The sequence below is a fragment of the Coregonus lavaretus genome, assembly GCF_964263955.1.
Source record: "Coregonus lavaretus genome assembly, chromosome: 8".
Taxonomy (NCBI): domain Eukaryota; kingdom Metazoa; phylum Chordata; class Actinopteri; order Salmoniformes; family Salmonidae; genus Coregonus; species Coregonus lavaretus.
In genome coordinates, this window is record NC_139995.1 from 29,523,876 (window position 1) to 29,544,000 (window position 20,125).

The 20,125-nt window shown below is 42.2% G+C and overlaps 2 protein-coding genes across 2 annotated transcripts; both read left to right on the plus strand.

Annotated features, from left to right (window-relative positions):
• Positions 1 to 941: 941 nt before the first annotated feature.
• Positions 942 to 10,413, plus strand: LOC311133273 (tripartite motif-containing protein 16-like protein; the record flags this gene model as incomplete). The annotated part of the gene is made up of 7 exons (XM_084166761.1): positions 942 to 1,478; positions 1,678 to 1,773; positions 1,944 to 2,177; positions 8,899 to 9,058; positions 9,345 to 9,395; positions 9,531 to 9,584; positions 9,776 to 10,413. 7 exons carry the CDS (start codon positions 942 to 944, stop codon positions 10,324 to 10,326), a joined length of 1,683 nt encoding a protein of 560 aa, XP_084022887.1. The 3' UTR covers positions 10,327 to 10,413.
• Positions 10,414 to 13,053: 2,640 nt separating this feature from the next.
• Positions 13,054 to 19,804, plus strand: LOC311134135 (voltage-gated potassium channel KCNC4-like). Its single transcript, XM_084167728.1, has 3 exons — positions 13,054 to 14,016; positions 16,128 to 16,998; positions 17,099 to 19,804. Exons 1-3 carry the CDS (start codon positions 13,426 to 13,428, stop codon positions 17,170 to 17,172), a joined length of 1,536 nt encoding a protein of 511 aa, XP_084023854.1. The 5' UTR covers positions 13,054 to 13,425; the 3' UTR covers positions 17,173 to 19,804.
• The last annotated feature ends 321 nt before the right edge of the window (positions 19,805 to 20,125 follow it).

Here is a 20,125-nt window from a genome sequence, read left to right on the forward strand (position 1 = left end):
ATCCTTGTTTTCAGAGCCCGTTTCGTTGGTCCTACATAGCCTAGCATAGACCACAAATACACGTGATCAGGTATATCAAATGTTTTTGTGGAACACGTAATGATGCCCTTAATCTTAATGGCCTTGCCCATGATAGGGTGATTGAACATTGTGCATTTGTTCGTAAAGTTACACTGGGTTCATCGGCCACATCTGTAATTACCGTCCGGCACATTTTATAGGAAGGTGCTACGTGGCACCGGTGGAAGATCAGACCTCACCACCATTTGACTGATGTTGGGGGCACGTCTGAAGACCACCCGCGGGGGTTCTTTAAATGTATTTTTTCAGTTGTCGATCAGTGCTCAAGATGTGCCAGTGTTTTTTAATGATATGGTCGAACTGTTTGCCAAGTGGGGAGTACTGAAGGAAGCATTGAACGCGTTGGTCAGGAGGGCGGGTGGTTTGGGTGTGAGGCTGTCATCCTGTGTCATATTTTTATAACAATCCCTTGCGTCATGCAACCATTCCTCTGGGTAACCTCGCTGTCTGAAACGCGCATCCAGACTGTCGGCTTGTTTGTCATAGTCACTCTGTGTACTACACATCCATTGAATAAGGTACTTGTACTCGTGGTTCTTTAACTTACATCGTAGTTATGTTTTTTTTTTAATATTGTTTTATTCTATTATCTATATTATCTATATTATTATTATTATTATTATTATCACTGCATTATTGGGAAAGCGCTCTCAAGGTCAGAACTATTTTACACCTGTTGTATCCTATATGCACGTGGCGAATAACCACGATTCAACCACTTCCTATCAGCTCTCACGAACATACCAAGAAATGACAAGGAGTCCCACCTACCTCACTTCACAGAATCGAAACTCTTGTCTTTCTGGCAGAAATTAAAGACAGACTTGTTCCAGTCAGTCGGTATCAGTTTGTTCTCAGATATGGCAGTGTCTGGTATATCGGTCAGGATGGCCCACTTCAGCTGTCCACTCTGCCAGGAGGTGCTCAGGACTCCAGCTGCTATTCCATGTGGACACACTTTCTGCATTCTCTGCATCCAGGACTTCTGGGACAATGAAGAAATGCATGATCTTTTCTGCAGCTGCCCTGAATGCCAATATACCTTTCACCCAAGGCCTAACCTGATCAAGAACATTGCTCTGGCTGAAATGGTGGAAGCTATGGAGAAGTCCAGGTGTAGAAATAATGTGGGTGCTGTAGGTACACACAGACCTGCTGCAGCCTGCCAGGAGGCAGAGCCATCGCCCAGTCAGACTCAGGAAAAGGCCAGACCCATGAAGAGTCCCCAAACCACTACAGTCCCAGAGGCACTGAAGAGCAGAGTATGTCCTATACATGACAGACTACTGGAGGTTTACTGCTGTGATGATGATCAATGCATCTGCTTTCTGTGCGCCCTGGTTGAGCACAAAGAACACACCACTTTGTTAGTGAACGAGGGATGGCGCAGGAAACAGGTACTGACCTATAAACTTAAATCTGTTGCTTCAAGTATCCCAAGGGTTATGTGTATAATGCACATTTGATCACTTATTGATTCAAGTCAAATAAGTAAGTAAATAACACTTAATTCCCTTGTGCATTCCAGAATTTATGAGATCATTATTGGTTTGACCTTGTAAATATTGAATCTGTAGATACATTTTCCCTCCACAGGAACAGCTCCAGGACATTAAGAAGCAATCCAAGGAGAGGATCAAAAAGAGTGAAAAGGAGCAGAAGGACCTGACAGAGATCATCAATAGGATTAAGGTGGGTAGACCGTAAGTCAGAGAAGTAAGTGATAATTATTTACAATGTTCTCAGGACTAAACCAACAAATGTGTTAAAAACAACTTTATATGGCCTATATCTTTCAAAATGTCCTGGAATTAAAAACAAACATAAATCGCTAAGTCTGCCCCTGACTGTATGTGTAACAGGAAAGTGGTAGGGCTGCTGAAGAGCACTGCGAGGGCGTCCTCGCTGGGCTGATTGACTCCCTCCAGAGGCACTACACCACAGTCAGAGAGCTGATCAGGGCCCAGGAGACAGCTGTAATGGCTCAGGCTGAGAGCTCCCTGTGCAACCTGGAGACATACATGGCTGACCTGAAGAAGAAGGACACTGAGCTGGCGGAGCTCTCTCAGACAGATGATGATATCCACTTCCTCCAGGTATGGTTAGTTGCATCACAGGCTGTACCAACTGGGCACACACCGGTTGAATCAACGTTTCCACTTCATTTCAATGAAATTACGTTAAACCAATGTGGAATTGACGTCACCACGTCATTTCAACATGGATCTTGGGTGATATTTGATTGAGACATTAATCAATGAGATTTCAACCTTTATTCACCCACTCAAAAAGACAGCTAGAAGTTTGTTGAATTACCAATGTGTTATCACTATGCTTTCAACCATCTAAAAGCACAACCAAATTCCAATGGAAAAACTATTTCTGATTTTTGATTTAGTTGCCATCTAAATGTGTTATCACTGTGCTTTCAACCATTTAAAAGCACAACAAAATTCAAATGGGATACAATGTCAGACATTTTGTATTTATACAACAACTTAATGTGTCATCACTGTGCTTAATCTAATAACACAACCAAATGAACTGGATTGCAGTTGAGATTGCATTAAAGTACATAGTTCAAGTGACCAATGGTGTTCGAGATTCTGCACAGATTATTCTAGCAATTATTATTATTATAGCAATCTCCACAGACCTGCAACCTTTCCATGCTATCTTGAACATGCATGCTTTCTATGATTACATAAGAAGATTTGTATAGTTACAGTACCGTAACCTCAAAATGTGGCCATGGATGTGTTACTCATTTTAAGGTCGAATAAATACTGTTACATTAGTTTTGTAAGATAGCCTTAACTTTAGGCTATTTACTGTATAACAAAAGTCATATTGTGTTTGGTTGACAATGCAACCAAATATCAAAATTTAAAGGATATCTAATGCTTGGATAATTTCATCTGAGCCACTGGCTTAATCCTATTCTTTAACTTTTATTTCTGGTTTAGTTGGAGACGTGAATCCAACATATCATTTGTTAACTTGTCAACAAGTTAATAGGCTATTTCCTGTATTGCAAAAGTGATATTGAATTGTGTTTGGTTGTCAATGCAACCAAATATCAACATTTTGAAGGAGATGTCTTTTGTGCCACTTATTTAGTCTGACTTTAATTCTAGTTTGTCTACAAATTAATAATTTATATATTTATTTTATTGTAACCTTTATTTAGAACAAATTCTTATTTACAATGACGGCCTACCAAAAGGCCTCCTGTGGGGACGGGGGGTAAAAAAGAAAAGAAAAAAAAGGACAAAACACACATCACGACGAGAGACGCCACAACACTACATAAAGCGAGACCTAAGACAACAACATAGCATGGTAGCAACACAACATGGCAGCAGCACAACATGGTAGCAGCACAACATGGTAGCAGCACAAAACATGGTACAAACATTATTGGGCAAAGACAACAGCACAAAGGGCAAGAAGGTAGAGACAACAATACATCACGCGAAGCAGCCACAACTGTCAGTAAGAGTGTCCATGATTGAGTCTTTGAATGAAGAGATGGAGATAAAACTGTCCAGTTTTAGTGTTTTTTTCAGCTCGTTCCAGTCGCTAGCTGCAGCGAACTGAAAAGAGGAGCGACCCAGGGATGTGTGTGCTTTGGGGACCTTTAACATAATATGACTGGCAGTTTGGGTGTTATGTGGAGGATGAGGGCTGCATTAGGTATCTCAGATAGGGGGGAGTGAGGCCTAAGAGGGTTTTTATAAATAAGCATCAACCAGTTGGTCTTGCGACGGGTATACAGAGATGACCAGTTCACAGAGGAGTATAGAGTGCAGTGATGTGTCCTATAAGGAGCATTGATGGCAAATCTGATGGCCGAATGGTAATCTATAAATTACGTCTCCGTAATCTAGCATGGGTAGGATGATCATCTGAATCAGGGTTTGTTTGGCAGTTGGGGTGAAAGAGGAGCGATTACGATAGAGGAAACCAAGTCTAGATTTAACCTTAGCCTGCAGCTTTGATATGTGCTGAGAGAAGGACCGTGTACCGTCTAGCCATTCTCCCAAGTACTTGTATGAGGTGACTACCTCAAGCTCTAAACCAGGGTTCTTCAATTCCGGTCCTGGAGGGCCGAAACACTTCTGTTTTTTATTTCTACCTGGTAGTTAATTGCACTCACATGGTGTCCCAGGTCTGAATTAGCCCCTGATTAGAAGGAGAGGATGAAAAACAGAGGTGTTTCGGCCCTCCAGGACCGGAATTGAAGAACCCTGCTCTAAACCCTCAGAGGTAGTAATCACACCGGTGGAGAGAGGGGCATTCTTCTTACCAAACCATATGACCTGTCCAACAACAGAAAGCTTGTTGGACACGAAGAAAGCTTTGTTGTAGAGCATTTTAACACAAAATCCAGGGAGGGGCCAGCTGAGTATAAGACTGTATAATCTGCATATAAATGGATGAGAGAGCTTCCTACTGCCTGAGCTATGTTGTTGATGTAAACTGAGAATAGCGTGGGGCCTAGGATCGAGCCTTGGGGTACTCCCTTGGTGACAGGCAGTGGCTGAGACAGCAGATGTTCTGACTTTATACACTGCACTCTTTGAGAGAGGTAGTTAGCCGGCCCACAAGAATGGAATGGTCTACCGTATCAAAAGCTTTGGCCAAGTCAATAAAAATAGCAGCACGACATTGCTTAGACTCAAGGGCAATGGTGACATCATTTAGGACCTTTAAGGTTGCAGTGACACATCCGTAACCTGAGCGGAAACCAGATAGCATACTAGAGAGAATACTATAGACATCAAGAAAGCCAACCAGTTGATTTACACGTTTTTCCAACACTTTTGATATATAGGGCAAAATAGAAATTGGCCTATAACAGTTAGGATCAGCTTGATCTCCCCTTTAAATAAAGGACGCACCGTGGCTGCCTTCCAAGCAATGGGAACCTCCCCAGAGAGGAGAGACAGGTTTAAAATGTCAGAGATAGGCTTGGCGATGATAGAGGCAGCAACCTTAAAGAAGAAAGGATCTAAACCATCTGACCCAGATGGTTTTTGGGGGTCAAGTTTAAGGAGCTCCTTTAGCACCTCAGACTCAGTGACTGCCTGCAGGGAGAAACTTTGTAGCGGGGCAGGGGAAAAAGAGGGAGGAGCATCGGGGCTAGTCGTATTAGAAGGACTGGGAGATGAGGAAATGTTGGACGGGCAAGGAGGCAAGGCTGAGTCAAAAAGGAATCCTGACTTAGTGAAGTGGTGATTTAAAGAGCTCAGCCATGTGCTCCTTGTCAGTAACAACCACATCAACATTAAGGGACATAGGCAGCTGTGAGGAGGAGGGTTTATTTTCCAGGTCTTTAACCGTTTTCCAGAACTTCTTGGGGTTAGACCCACAGAGAGAGAACTGCTCCTTAAAGTAACTAACTTTGGCCTTCCGGATAGCCTGAGTGCACTTATTTCTAATTTGCCTGAACGAGAGCCAGTCAGCCGGAGTATGCGTGTGCCGAGTGCGTGTGCCAATATGTTGGATTCACGTCTCCATATCAACCAAGAATCAAAGTTAAAGAACAGAAATGAATCAAATCAAACTTTATTTACAGTGCATTTAAAGTTTGATTAGATTTAGTCCTATTCTGTAAGTAACATTTTTGGTTGAGATGGAGACGTGAATCCAACATCAATTATTTGTAGATCAACTGGAATAAAAGCAGACTAAGTCAGTGGCACAGATGGAACTATCCAAGCAGAAGACGCATCTCCTTCAAATGTTGATATTTGGTTGCGTTGACAATATCCAGCTTGTCTACAAATTAATAATTGACTAAATCTAATCAAATTTTAAATGCACTTTAAATAAAGTTTGATTTGATTTAGTCCTATTCTTTAACTTAGATTTTTGGTTGAGATGGAGACGTGAATCCAACATATTAATGATTAACTTGAAGATGACATTTGAAATCAACCAAAGCTTGAAACCATAGGCCTATACAGGGGGGGGGGGGGAGTATTTAGTCAGCCACCAATTGTGCAAGTTCTCCCACTTAAAAAGATGAGAGAGGCCTGTAATTTTCATCATAGGTACACGTCAACTATGACAGACAAAATGAGAAAAAAAAATCCAGAAAATCAAATTGTAGGATTTTTAATGAATTTATTTGCAAATTATGGTGGAAAATATGTATTTTTGTATGTACTTTTTTGTACTTTTTTTTTGTAATATGTACTTTTTTCCCCCACTGTATATATTGTCTATTTTTAATTGAACCCTGGGTTGAATTGAAACAATAGTTGTTGATGCTATATAGGCCTAAATCAGTCGAGGCTGCTGAGGGGAGGACGGCTCATAATAATAGCTGGAACGGTGCTAATGGAATGGCATCAAACACATAGAAACCATGTGTTTGATACAACTCCACTTATTCCGCTCCAGCCATTACCACAAGCCTGTCCTCCCCAATTAAGGTGCCACCAACCTCCGGTGGCCTAAATAGTATCATTGATGATTTATAAAGTATGGTTATATTTCATTTGCTTTGTTAAACCTACCCTTTGGAATGGCTTTGCTAGCAACAGTGAATATATTTCGTTATTAAGAGATCTCTCAATAATCATTCTTATGGTAGCACATTGGTAGTAGTCAGTGACAAATATCAAAGCTGGGCTTGTTTAAAACCCTGGATGGGAGACCAAATGAATAGCTGTACATACAGTGCATTCGGAAAGTATTCAGACCCCTTGACTTTTTCAACATTTTGTTACGTTACAGCCTTATTCTAAAATTGATGAAATAGTTTTTTCCCTCATAAATCTACACACAATACCCCATAACGACAAAGCAAAAACAGGTTTTTAAAATAATAAAACTGAAATATTACATTTACATAAGTATTCAGACCCTTTACTCAGTACTTTGTTGAAGCACCTTTGGCAGTGATTACAGCCTCGAGTCTTATTGGGTATGATGCTACAAGCTTGGCACACCTGTATTTGGGGAGTTTCTCCCATCCTTCTCTTCAGATCATCTCAAGCTCTGTCAGGTTGGATGGGGAGCGTCGCTGCACAAGCTATTTTCAGGTCTCGCCAGAGATGTTTGATCAGGTTCAAGTCCGGGCTCTGGCTAGGCCACTCAAGGACATTCAGAATCCTGTCCCGAAGCCACTCCTGTGTTGTCTTGGCTGTGTGCTTAGGGTCGTTGTCCTGTTGGAAGGTGAACCTTTGCCCCAGTCTGAGTTCCTGAGCGCTCTGGAGCAGGTTTTCATCAAGGATCTCTCTGTACTTTGCTCCGTTCATCTTCCCTCAATTCTGACTAGTCTCTCAGTCACCACCGCTGAAAAACATCCCCACAGCATGATGCTGCCACCACCATGCTTCACCGTAGGGATGGTGCCAGGTTTCCTCCAGACGTGACGCTTGGCATCCAGGCCAAAGAGTTCAATCTTGATTTCATCAGACCAGAGAATCTTGTTTCTCATGGTGTGAGAGTAATTTAGGTGCCTTTTGGCAAACTCCAAGCGGGCTGTCATGTGCCTTTTACTGAGGAGTGGCTTCTGTCTGGCCACTCTACCATAAAGGCCTGATTGGTGGAGTGTTGCAGAGATGGTTGTGCTTCTGGAAGGTTCTCCCATCTCCACAGAGGAACTCTGGAGCTCTGTCAGAGTGACTATCGGGTTCTTGGTCACCTCACTGACCAAGGCCCTTCTCTCCTGATTGCTCAGTTTGGCCGGGCGGCCAGCGCTAGGAAGAGTCTTAGTAGTTCCAAACGTCTTCCATTTAAGAATGATGGAGGCCACGGTGTTCTTGGGGACCTTCAATGCTACAGAAATTGTTTTGGTACCCTTCCCCAGATCTGTGCCTCGACACAATCCTGTCTCGGAGCTCTACGGACAATTCCTTTGACCTCATGGCTTGATTTTTGCTCTGACATCCGCTGTCAACTGTGGGACCTTATATAGACAGGTGTGTGCCTTTCCAAATCATGTCCAATCAATTGAATTTATCACAGGTGGACTCCAATCAAGTTGTAGAAACATCTCAAGGATGATCAATGGAAACAGGATGCACCGGAGCGCAAATTCGAATCTCACAGCAAAGGGTCTGAATACTTAAGCTATTTCTGTTTTTATTTGCCGGGGCGGCAGGTAGCTTAGTGGTTAAGAGCGTTGTGCCAGTAACCGAAAGGGCGCTGGTTCTAATCCCCGAGCCGACTAGGTGAAAAATCTGTCGATGTGCCCTTGAGCAAGGCACTTAACCCTAATTGCTCCTGTAAGTCGCTCTGGAAAAGAGCGTCTGCTAAATCAAATGTAAAAATGTAAATGTATTTGTAATAAATGTGCAAAAATGTCTAAACCTGTTTTCACTTTGTCATTTTGGGGTATTGTGTGTAGATGAGGGTGTTTTTAAATTTTTTAAAATAAATTTTAGAGTAAGGCTGTAACGTAACAAAATGTGGAAAAGGGGAAGGGGTCTGAATACTTTCCAAATCCACTGTATATCTATCAACTCTCCAGTAGGACGTGCTGCCCAGCCTATAGTTTTTTCTGAATGTGGATCTGACTTTGTTTCAAAGTACAAATTCAACATATCTTATACAAGGTTTGTCTATGTTGAAAATTGCTTACAAACATTTAAAATCCAATGTATTTTCCATGTACATTCCACATCACAATAAGTTGACAAATTACGTTGAAATAACGTTTATTCAACCAGTTTGTGCCCAGTGGGGTAGGGTCTGGTTCTGAAGGTTTGCAACTGTGTGCATGATGACATGGTGAATTTTCACGATTAATAACTCTTTCATTTTCATGTCTCTCTATCTCCCTCTCTCTTGTTACCAAAGAGTTGGCCCTCACTTTCTACCCTCCCAGAGCCCCATGACTTGTCCAGTGTCTCGACGGATCCACACCTCCCCTTTGAGGCCATAAGAACTGCCGTCTCAGAGTTTGGGGATCGGCTGGAGGCGTTCTGTGAGGAGGAAATCAATACAGTGTCTCAAACTGGTCAGTTGAAGAGAGGAATGCGGCAGACAGGCAGACAGGCAGGCAGGCAGGCAGGCAATCAGACAGACAGACAGACAGACAGACAGACAGACAGACAGACAGACAGACAGACAGACAGACAGACAGACAGACAGACAGACAGACAGACAGACAGACAGACAGACAGACAGACAGACAGACAGACAGACAGACAGACAGACAGACAGACAGACAGACAGACAGACAGACAGACAGACAGACAGACAGACAATACATTTGTAAAGGATTTTATGATCTGTCTCAACAGTGGCTGGTAATGGAGGTTCCCAGTCTCCAGTCAGACCTGAGCAGCTTCCAGGTGAGTTATCCTTCTTTTTGTGTCAGTCACAGTTTACTTGACCTTAAGTAATGAGAGTTAGTAATTAACTACAACCTTAACCACAACTGAGCATGATTAATTACGCCTGTTCTGCCTTTCTCCTGACCTACACAGTTATCTGCAGTGCACAGACCCTAGAGCCTACGACCAGACCAGAGTTTCTACAGTGTAAGACCTAAGTCCTTTAGTCACACACACAGACATGCAACCCAACTAAAATTCCCTCAACCTGTACAACAACAACTGTAAAGAAACATAATAAAGATATTTTTGTTTTAAATGGGGCTGAACCAACCTCATGAGAATGCTGTTTGAACATGATCATGAACATAATTTTACGATCCTCTTTGATTCTTCAGATGCCTGTGAGCTCACTCTTGACCCCAACACTGCCCACAATGACCTGTCCCTCTCAACGGATGGCAGAATGGTGAGGTGGGACCCTAAAAAGCAGAAGGTGCCAGTCCAACCTCACCCTGAGAGGTTTACAAACCGTCACCAGGTGATGTGCAGGGAGGGGCTTGAGGCTGAGCGCTGCTACTGGGAGGTGGAGATGGTTGGGAACAAGGCTGAGATTGCCCTGGCCTACTGGGGCATAAACAGAAAATCACGCTCTAAGACATCTGCTTTTGGGGGCAGCGACCAATCCTGGAGCCTCGACTGTTCCAAAGGCTATTCTGTGTCCCACAACAATAAAGGTATTCTACTCAGTGCAACCCCCAGCCAGCACAAAATAGGGGTTTACCTGAAATTCAAGGAGGGCACCATAACGTTTTATGAAGTCTCAGATAGGATGAAGTTCCTCTACAGAACCCAGAAATGCACATTCACTGAACCCCTCTACCCAGGTTTTTGTCTTGGGGACGAGAGTCCCATCATACTATGTAATCTGAGGCATAAGAGATTCTAACCATGAGATAGAGAATAAAACACCCAGGAAGAGTAGGCTGTGGGTATAAGTTTAAAATAAAGCTATGTATTCGGAAAGTATTCAGACCCCTTCACGTTTTCCACATTTTGTTAAGTTACAGCCTTATTTTAAAATTGATTTAATAAATTTTTTTCCTCATCAATCTACACACAATACCCCATAATGACAAAGCCAAAACAGGTTTTTACACATTTTTGCAAATGTATATAAAAAAAACAACATAAGTATTCAGACCCTTTGCTATGAGACTCGAAATTGAGCTCAGGTGCATCCTGTTTCCATTGATCATCCTTGAGATGTTTCAACAACTTGATTGGAGTCCACCTGTGGTAAATTCAATTAATTGGCCATGATTTGGAAAGGCACACACCTGTCTATATAAGGTCCCACAGTTGACAGTGCAAGTCAAAGCAAAAACCAAGCCATGAGGTCGAAGGAATTGTCCGTAGAGCTCCGAGGCAGAATTGTGTCGAGGCACAGATCTGGGGAAGGGTACCAATAAATGTCTGCAGCATTGAAGGTCCCCAAGAACACAGTGGTCTCCATCATTCTTAAATGGAAGAAGTTTGGAACCACCAAGACTCTTCCTAGAGCTGGCCGCCCGGCCAAACTGAGCAATCGGGGGAGAAGGGCCTTGGTCAGTGAGGTGACCAAGAACCTGATGGTCACTCTGACAGAGCTCCAGAGTTCCTCTGTGGAGATGGGAGAACCTTCCAGAAGGACAACCATCTCTGGAGCACTCCACCAATCAGGCCTTTATGGTAGAGTGGCTGGACGGAAGCCACTCCTCAGTAAAAGGCACATGACAGCCCACTTGGAGTTTGCCAAAAGGCACCTAAATGACTCTCACACCATAAGAAACAAGATTCTCTGGTCTGATGAAACCAAGATTGAACTCTTTGGCCTGAATGCCAGCGACACGTCTGGCGGAAACCAGGCACCGCTCATCACCTGGCCAATACCATCCCTACGGTGAAGCATGGTGGTGGCAGCATCATGCTGTGGGGATGTTTTTCAGCGGCAGGGACTGGGAGACTAGTCAGGATTGAGGGAAAGATGAACAGAGCAAAGTACAGAGAGATCCTTGATGAAAACCTTCTCCAGAGCACTCAGGACCTCAGACTGGGGCGAAGGTTCACCTTCCAACAGGATAACGACCCTAAGCACACAGCCAAGACAATGCTGGAGTGGCTTCGGGACAAGTCTCTGAATGTCCTTGAGTGGCCCAGCCAGAGCCCGGACTTGAACCCAATCAAACCTCTCTGGAGAGTCCTGAAAATAGCTGTGCAGTGACGCTCCCCATCCAACCTGACAGAGCTTGAGAGTATCTGCAGAGAAGAATGGGAGAAACTCCCCAAATAAAGGTGTGCCAAGCTTGTAGCGTCATACCCAAGAAGACTCAAGGCTGTAATCGCTGCCAAAGGTGCTTCAACAAGGTACTGAGTAAAGGGTCTGAATACTTATGTAAATGTGTTATTTCAGTTGTTTTGTTTTATAAGTTTGCAAAAAAATCTACAAACCTGTTTTTGCTTTGTCAATATTGAGTATTGTGTGTAGATTGAGGAAAAAAACCAATTTCATCAATTTTAGAATAAGGCTGTAACGTAACAAAATATGGAAAAAGTGAAGGGGTCTGAATACTTTCCGACTGCACTGTACATCCCGGAGAACAGTTGAAAGGTTTTAGATTGCTGTTTAGGTTTTGGGGAATCTTATTGTCTAACTAGCTTGTAAACCTCTAAATGGTTTCATGGTTACCTTCTTTACATTTGTAATATTGACTTATTTGTAATATCTACGGAAACATCGTTTTTCATAAAAAAAATAATAATGGTTGTTTTAAATATGTAAATAAAGTGCAAAAGTGTTGGTTATTATACAGCTTTTATGTCATACTTTCTCTGACTATTTCTCTTGGAAACACACTAGAGGGCAGTGTCATGTCCCTTACACAGCAGGATGACACGAGGAGGTCATTAGCCCAATAGATACTGCTTTACATTTGCACTTGGGGCTGAACCAAGTCAATGTTGAGGATCAAAGAATGTGAAGAGTTAGTTAACAATTTACACTTCAATTAATTTTCTATTAGTTAATCCTTACAGTAAAGGTGACAGTGACCGCAGTTGTTCACTGATGGAGAAACTGTCTTAAAACTGTCTTACATATTGTGAGGTTGTTCTTTGCCACAGATGTGTGTTTGGATGTCTTACCTATTTTGAAATCTATTGATATCAACTTTAAGATGTAAAAAAACTTAGCAATAGGCTAAAATTAAGCTGTACCCCTAACCAGCCTGGTTTCATAGACTAGACGTAACATACTAAATGAATGATATGTACTCAAGTTAGTATGTTATGTTTGGTATGGTTACATAAGACAGATGGTTACTTAAGGCAAAAAGAAAAGTAGGGTGGTTAGTCAGGGTGGGTGTATAACACGAACGTCTAGCAACCCAAAGGTTGCGAGTTCGAATGTCATCCCCTAACTTTAACTCTTTTAGCTAACCCTAACCCTAGCCCTGACCTTAACCCTTTAACCTAACTCCTAAACCTAACCCTAACCCCTAGCCTAGCTGACATTAGCCAGCTAGCTAACTTTAGCCACCTAGTTGGAATTCGCAACATATCATACATTTTACAAATTCGTAACATATAATACACATTTTTATTCGTAAAATATCATATGAAATGGGTGATGGACATCCACAAATTAATACATACCATACGAAATGTAACATATCATACTAAATGGAGTATCTCGGATTTACTTACAGAATAATACGAAATGCTCGGAGACCAGGTTGCCCTGACTGACAGAAGTGGACAAAAACTTTGGAATGCAGAAAGGGGGTGGCCTACAGGGAGAGACTGCTCTGAAGCAATAAATAGAAGGAAAGACCATGATTTCTTCCCAAACTGAACTACCAAAGGAGAGAGATGATAGCCTGCCTTAATGCTGTTTTTCTTTACCCCTGGGCCTGAGAAACCTTTTAAATCTCTTCAAAAAATGTTGCCACAGATGAGGACCGTAGGCTAAACAACATTCCTGGAAGTGCTATTCTCTCCACTCCAAGTCATGATCAGCTCAATGTGTGTGTCCTCTCAGGGCCATACTTCAGCCCATGGCCACGACAGGACGTCGTCGAAAACATGTCTAAGGGAAGACTGGGACAAAAAAGGGGATGTCACAAAAAAGGTTGTGATCAACGTTGGTGGCATGCGTCATGAAACTTACATGGGCACTCTCAAGAGCTTGCCTGGTACCCGTTTGGCTAAACTGATGGACCATGACCCCAGTGGTGACCCTGAAATATTCTTTGACAGACATCCAGGTGTTTTCTCCAATGTTCTGAATTACTACAGAACTGGTAAGCTTCACTGTCCAAAAGATGTCTGCGGTCCCCTTTTTGAAGAGGAGTTGGCTTTTTGGGGGGTCGACGAGGTGGACGTGGAACCTTGTTGCTGGATAACATTCTGCCAACATAGGGACGCCGAAGAGGCCCTTGCAGCGTTCGGACCATCTGACTCAAATGTGCACCACAATGAAGAGTTTCCAGAGCCATTCGATATTGAGGACAACCCAGATAATTCTCAGAGCTGCTTCAAAAGGTGGAAACCGAAAATATGGTCTTTATTTGATGACCCGTTCTCGTCTAAGGCTGCCAAGGTTTGTATTCTTTATTCTCTCCCAATGAAAAATCAGGCTAGTCAGTGTGAGGCTGGCAATTCCCTCTGGGCATTCCTACCATGCTGTGGAGAAGGTGGTATGGTAGCAGGCTGGCTCTGTTTACTGCAGTTAAAAACCATATGGCTTTTCCATAAACCAAACAGCTCTAATGACTGTCCAGAGCAGGCAGCAGGCATAGAAACGGATCACAGCATTGAAACAGAGTCACTCATTTTTAAGAAAAATAAACACTTGCAATGGCTTGGAGAAGCACGTGGAAGCAGCTCTGATAGCCTGAAGCATGTCTGATATATCACACCCCTTTAAAGGCTGTGGCTGTGAATATTGAGTTTTGCCCCTGCTCTGCCCCTCTGGAAACCGCTTTCTCAAAGCTATGGATCCGGATCACGTTCTGCGCATGTGTTATTTTACGCACACATTTTTTCCTATTTAGTTGCAGCTCACTTGCCACCAGTCCCTTCACATTTCTCTCATTACTCACCCTCTTCTGAACCATGATGATGTAGTCTATGTCACTACCTCATATTTCTGAACAGCTGAAATAAAAACCTTGCTGTGATTTGAACTAACATTCAAGGCCATTATGAAGGCTACAACCTTCTCTGTCTGTTGGAATGGATATTGCAGTTCCACAAGCAGGACAGCGTACATACATGTTGCATTGGAGCAAAAACTATCTGCGTTTTGTGAGATGATGTAGGCTAATCTTTGTAGTTGCTGCCATATCGTTGCCACTGGCCAGAGTTGCTGAAATAGAACTTTGACTGCCTGTCCGCCTCCTGCTTAGCCAATGTTTGCAATGATGATTAAAAGATAACATTAAATTGCTAATTAGACTGTATCTCTGTGTCTTGCTTGTGTTTGATATGCTACCTAAATAGCTGCATGTAACTCCCCACTTGAGTTTTGCCTTGGGGCAAAAAACTATCTGCAAGTTTTTACGAACATGTTGATCGTCTTTTGTGTACAATATGTAAATAGCTGCATGTAGCCTAATTCCCCTCCTGAAAAAATAACATGAAATCGTGCATATGCTTAATAGCCTACTGAGGCATGGAATGCAATAAATAGTTGGAACATGTCAACCATGCCCTTTGTGTTCAACATAAGATTTGTAGGCTACACCCCAGGCAAAGGTGTTCAAGGAGGGGGAAGCGGCAGCGGAGCACTGGGCAGCAGCTACTCAAAAAAAAAAAATATATTGCACATGCACAGAAATCTCCATGTATTTAGCCATGGCAAATCAGGTTTCCAAAAAATCCGGAACCGCAACCACTCCATTAATTAAATGGAAAATGCCGGAGACCACAAGAACAAAATCAAATCAAATCAAACATATTTCTATAGTACATTTCATTGCTGCCTTGCAGCAACACAATGCACTTCACAAATAAAAATAGAAAACAAAAAGGAATAAGAGATAAATAAAAGTAATCACAGACAATAAAGGGCAATAAAAACGAGTACAAAAGGTAGAAGTATAAACCACATTTTACAAATAAGTAAAGGCTAAAAGGTGTGTGCAAAAATAAATTAAAAATCCACTGTTTCTACTACCCTCAGATTCTCAGGTAGGCTGTTCCATAGGCTAGGACTGTAATAATAAAAGCAGCTTCACCAGAATTGAAGCTTCAGGGTGAATCTAAATTCTATCTTCTTGATATCTTACATACGTTTTCCTTTCCTCCTTCTTAAAACAGAGAAGATTAGAGTGCAGGAACTTCAGATCTTCTGCTCCAATGTGCTTTGATAAGGAGATGGGCAGAGAAGATGTGAGGAATAAAAAATTCAATTGAGATTCACCCTCAGAGTCCCTTGAATGGTTCAGTCATGTAACTCCCATTGAGTCATGTCACCCAAACGGAAGGTAATGTGGCTCCATATGAAACAGCGACCATGGGATTGAGCCAGTTTAGGAGACAGCACACAAGCCTAATAATCTCACCGACCAACAGCCTTTTTTATACAGTACCATTGTATATCCAACACGTCAATCAAACTGCAAAGACAAATAAATGAGTGTGTTGTTTGTGTCTTTAATCATTATGAGATGATCCACTCAGTCATATGATGCCTCTTGTCATTTGCAGGTCATTGCGTTTCTTTCCCTCTTCTTCATCCTCCTTTCCATCACAGCTTTCTGTCTGGAGACACATCAGAGCTTCCAAACGTTAGAGAACCGCACAGAGCTGGTCATAGATGGGAACCACACCGAAGAGGTGACGTACTATGAGATAGTGACCGAACCTGCTCTGACCGTGGTGGAGGGCGTCTGTGTGGTGTGGTTCATATTTGAGTTTCTGGTACGTTTCACCTGCTGCTCCAACATACTGGTGTTTGTGAAGAACATACTGAACATCATTGACTTTGTGGCCATCCTGCCCTTCTTCCTGGAGGTGGGGCTGAGTGGGAAAGCCCTGGGCTTCCTGCGTGTGCTGCGCTTTGTGAGGATCCTGAGGATCTTTAAGCTGATGCGCCACATGGTGGGCATCCGTGTGTTAGTCTACACACTAAAGGCCAGCGTTCCAGAGTTCTGCCTCCTCGCTGTCCTCTTTGGAATTGGAATACTAATTTTCAGCACCCTGGAATTCTATGCAGAGCGAGTACATGGTGACCCTGAAGACCCAACTTTGGCTGCACACACCCATTTTAAGAACATCCCCATAAGCTTCTGGTGGGCGGTGGTTACCATGACAACCCTGGGCTATGGGGACATGTACCCGGAGACCTGTTCCGGCATGGTAATTGGAGCCCTGTGTGCTCTGGCAGGTATTCTGACCATAGCCATGCCTGTCCCAGTCATAGTCAATAACTTCCGCCTGTACTACTCCCTGGCCATGGCCCAACAAAAGCTCCCAAAGAAGAAGAAGAGGCAACACCTGCCCTGTCTGGAGCGCTTAGCCAGCCATCCCCAAGAGCAGACAGAATTATGCCTGTTATCAGGGGAGCGGTCTTATTCAGGTATTTTATAATATTTGTATATTCATATTTGATTATATTAATATCCCTATTTTTGTTGCTCAGAAAACAAGCTCAATTTTTCTCTCTCTTTCCCTCTTAGAGTCCAACGTGCCTTTAATTGAATCCCAGCCTAAGTCTGGGTATGAGATCCTGGAGGTAAAGACTGGATCCTGATTGTACCATTACACCGGATTGGGACATTATAGTTATGTTATACCATGAATAACATTATAACATGTTACATTTTATCATCTTTATATCCCATCACATGGTATAACAATATTTGTTTGTGTGTATTTAAAGTACTACATATTATTGGTTTATTGGTTTATTCGGATCCCCATTAGCTTTTGCCGAAGCAGCAGCTATTCTTCCTGGGGTCCACTCAAAAACATAAAACACGACAAGTAACAAAACACTGATATACTGATAGACAAGAAGAGTCACACAAATGTAAAATGATACCCTTTGCCCTCAGAACAGCCTCAATTTGTCTGGGCATGGACTTCGTCGGGGCAAGGTGTCAAAAGCGTTCCACAGGAATGCTGGCCCATGTTGACTTCAATACACAATCCATGTCTCAATTGTCTCAAGGCTTTAAAATCCTTCTTTAACCTTATCTACACTGATTGAAGTGGATTTAACAAATTACATCAATAAGTGATCATAGCTTTCACCTGGATTCACCTGGTCAGTCTATGTCATGGAAAGAGCAGGGGTTCTTAATGTTTTCTACACTCATTGTACAAACAACACAACTAAAGAATAATGTGGGTGTAGGTTGTGTGTGTTAGTGTGCGTGTGTTTGTATGTGTGTCATTTCACAGTCCCTATTGTGCCATGAGATGTTATCCATTTGTTTTATGTAATTTTGCTGTTTGCTTGAGTAATTGAGATGGAAGGGAGTTCCATGCGGTCATGGCTCTGTATAATACTGTGCGTTGCCGTGAATTAGTTTTGGACTTGGGGACTGTGAAGAGACCCCTGGTGGCATGTCTTGTGGGGTATGTATGGGTGTCTGAGCTGTATGTTATTTGATTATGCAGACAATCTGGAATTTTCATCACAGTAATATTTCTCATAGAGAATAGAAGAGAATCAGTTCATCTCTCGTCAATCTTCAACCAGGAAAGACTGGCATGCATGTTCTTGATGTTAGTTCTGTGTGTGCAGTTAAGGGTAAGGCGTGCTGCTTTGTTTTGAGCCAGCTGCAGCTTTGCTAGGTCTTTCTTTGCTGCACCTGACCATATTACCGGACAGTAATCAAGATGGAACAAGACCAGAGCCTGAACAGTTGATTTTTGTGTAAAGAAAATGCAGAACATTTTTTTATAGTAGACATAACCCTCCCCATCTTCACAACAACTTTGTCAATATGACTTGACCATTATAATTGAACATCGCATGTTACCTAGGAGTTTAGCTTCCTCAACTTGCTCAATGGTTACACCATTAATGCACAACTCCAGTTGAGGTTTAGGTCTTAAGAGAATGTTTTGAACCAAATACAATACTTTTACTGACATGTAGAGTGTGTAATCATATTCAAGTTTTAGTCAAGTAATTTAAACATAAACACAACATGTGAAGTGTTGGTCCCATGTTTCATGAGCTGAAATGAAAGAGCCCAGATATTTTCCATACGCACAAAAAGCTTATTTCTCTCAAATTTTGTACACACATTTGTTTACATCCCTGTTAGTGAGCATTTCTCATTTGCCAAGATAATCCATTCACCTGACACGTGTGGCATATCAAGAAGCTGATTAAACAGCATGATCATTACACAGGTGCACCTTGTGCTGGGGACAATAAAAGGCCACTCTAAAATGTGCAGTTTTGTCACACAACACAATGCCACAGATGTTTTGAGGGAGAGTGAAATTGGCATGCTGACTGCAGGAATGTCCACCAGAGCTGTTGTTAGGGAATTTAATGTTCATTTCTCTACTATAAGCCATCTCCAACGTCATTTTAGAGAATTTGGCAGTACGTCCAACCGGCCTCACAACCGCAGACCACATGTAACCACGCCAGCCCAGGATCTCCACATTGGCTTCTTCACCTGCGGGATCGTCTGAGACCAGTCACCCGGACAGCTGATGAAACTGAGGAGTATTTCTGTCTGCAATAAAGCCCTTTTGTGGGGGAAAAAATATTTTGGATTGGCTAGGCCTGGCTCCCAAGTGGGTGGCCTATGCCCTCCCAGGCCCACCCATGGCTTTGCCCCTGCCCAGTCATGTGAAATCCATAGATTAGGGCCTAATGAATTTATTTCAAATGACTGATTTACTGTTACTCAGTAAAATCATTGAAATTGTTGCATGTTGCATTAATATTTTTGTTCAGCTATACTCATTTATTTTACATGAATTTAGCATTGATTTAGACATGTTTTTTTTCTATATGTGAAAGAATGAGCTGAAACAATGCTATTTTTGTAATTTTATCAGTACTTGCCTGGTTACTTCTTATTCATGATTTGTTATGTTCTGTTTAGGTGAGAGTGTGAAATCACATTGATATTTAAAACAAAATGGATGATTTATTGGGGGAAATGGAAACACAGATGAAATGTATTATTTTTTTATATAAAAACGTTCAAACCTCTAACGATATTAACACTACAAATTAAAACATGCAATTATAGTTACTGTATATTCTATAGTTTTAAGTTTCTGTTAAGTAATTTTATCATTATATGTCACAGTTGGGTGAGAGCGTAATATCACCACAATATCTGTTTGTTATAATAATACACAACAGAGTAAAAACAAGTCTAATAAAAATGTCTAATGCCTGTGTTCTGATGGGTTAAGCCTGTGTTCAGAGCTGTGTCCTCTTGCACAATCTTGTTGAAGGGTTGTACATGGGCTTCTGAGAAGCCATTTAGCTGTTCTCTGCCAAAACATCCGTTATGACGCCACAGTGAGGGAGGACAGCACCATTTCCTCTGCCAGAATAACAACAGCTCTGTACAAATATGTGTCATCTGTTGGCCTCTCCAAGTGATTGATTTACAAATCTGTACAAAGGGCGTATTTACATTGAATTGAAATGTGAATGAATTATGATCCTTGTGGACCATGACAATACTTTCCTCTGTGTACAGTATGTAGTACTTAAT

Excerpts from the sequence above, each read along its gene's own strand:
- LOC311134135 (XM_084167728.1), top strand. The coding sequence starts at position 13,426 with ATGATCAGCTCAATGTGTGTGTCCTCTCAGGGCCATACTTCAGCCCAT. Across the intron at positions 14,017-16,127 it reads TCTCGTCTAAGGCTGCCAAG|GTCATTGCGTTTCTTTCCCT; the intron begins GTTTGTATTCTT and ends TGTCATTTGCAG. Across the intron at positions 16,999-17,098 it reads AGGGGAGCGGTCTTATTCAG|AGTCCAACGTGCCTTTAATT; the intron begins GTATTTTATAAT and ends TTTCCCTCTTAG.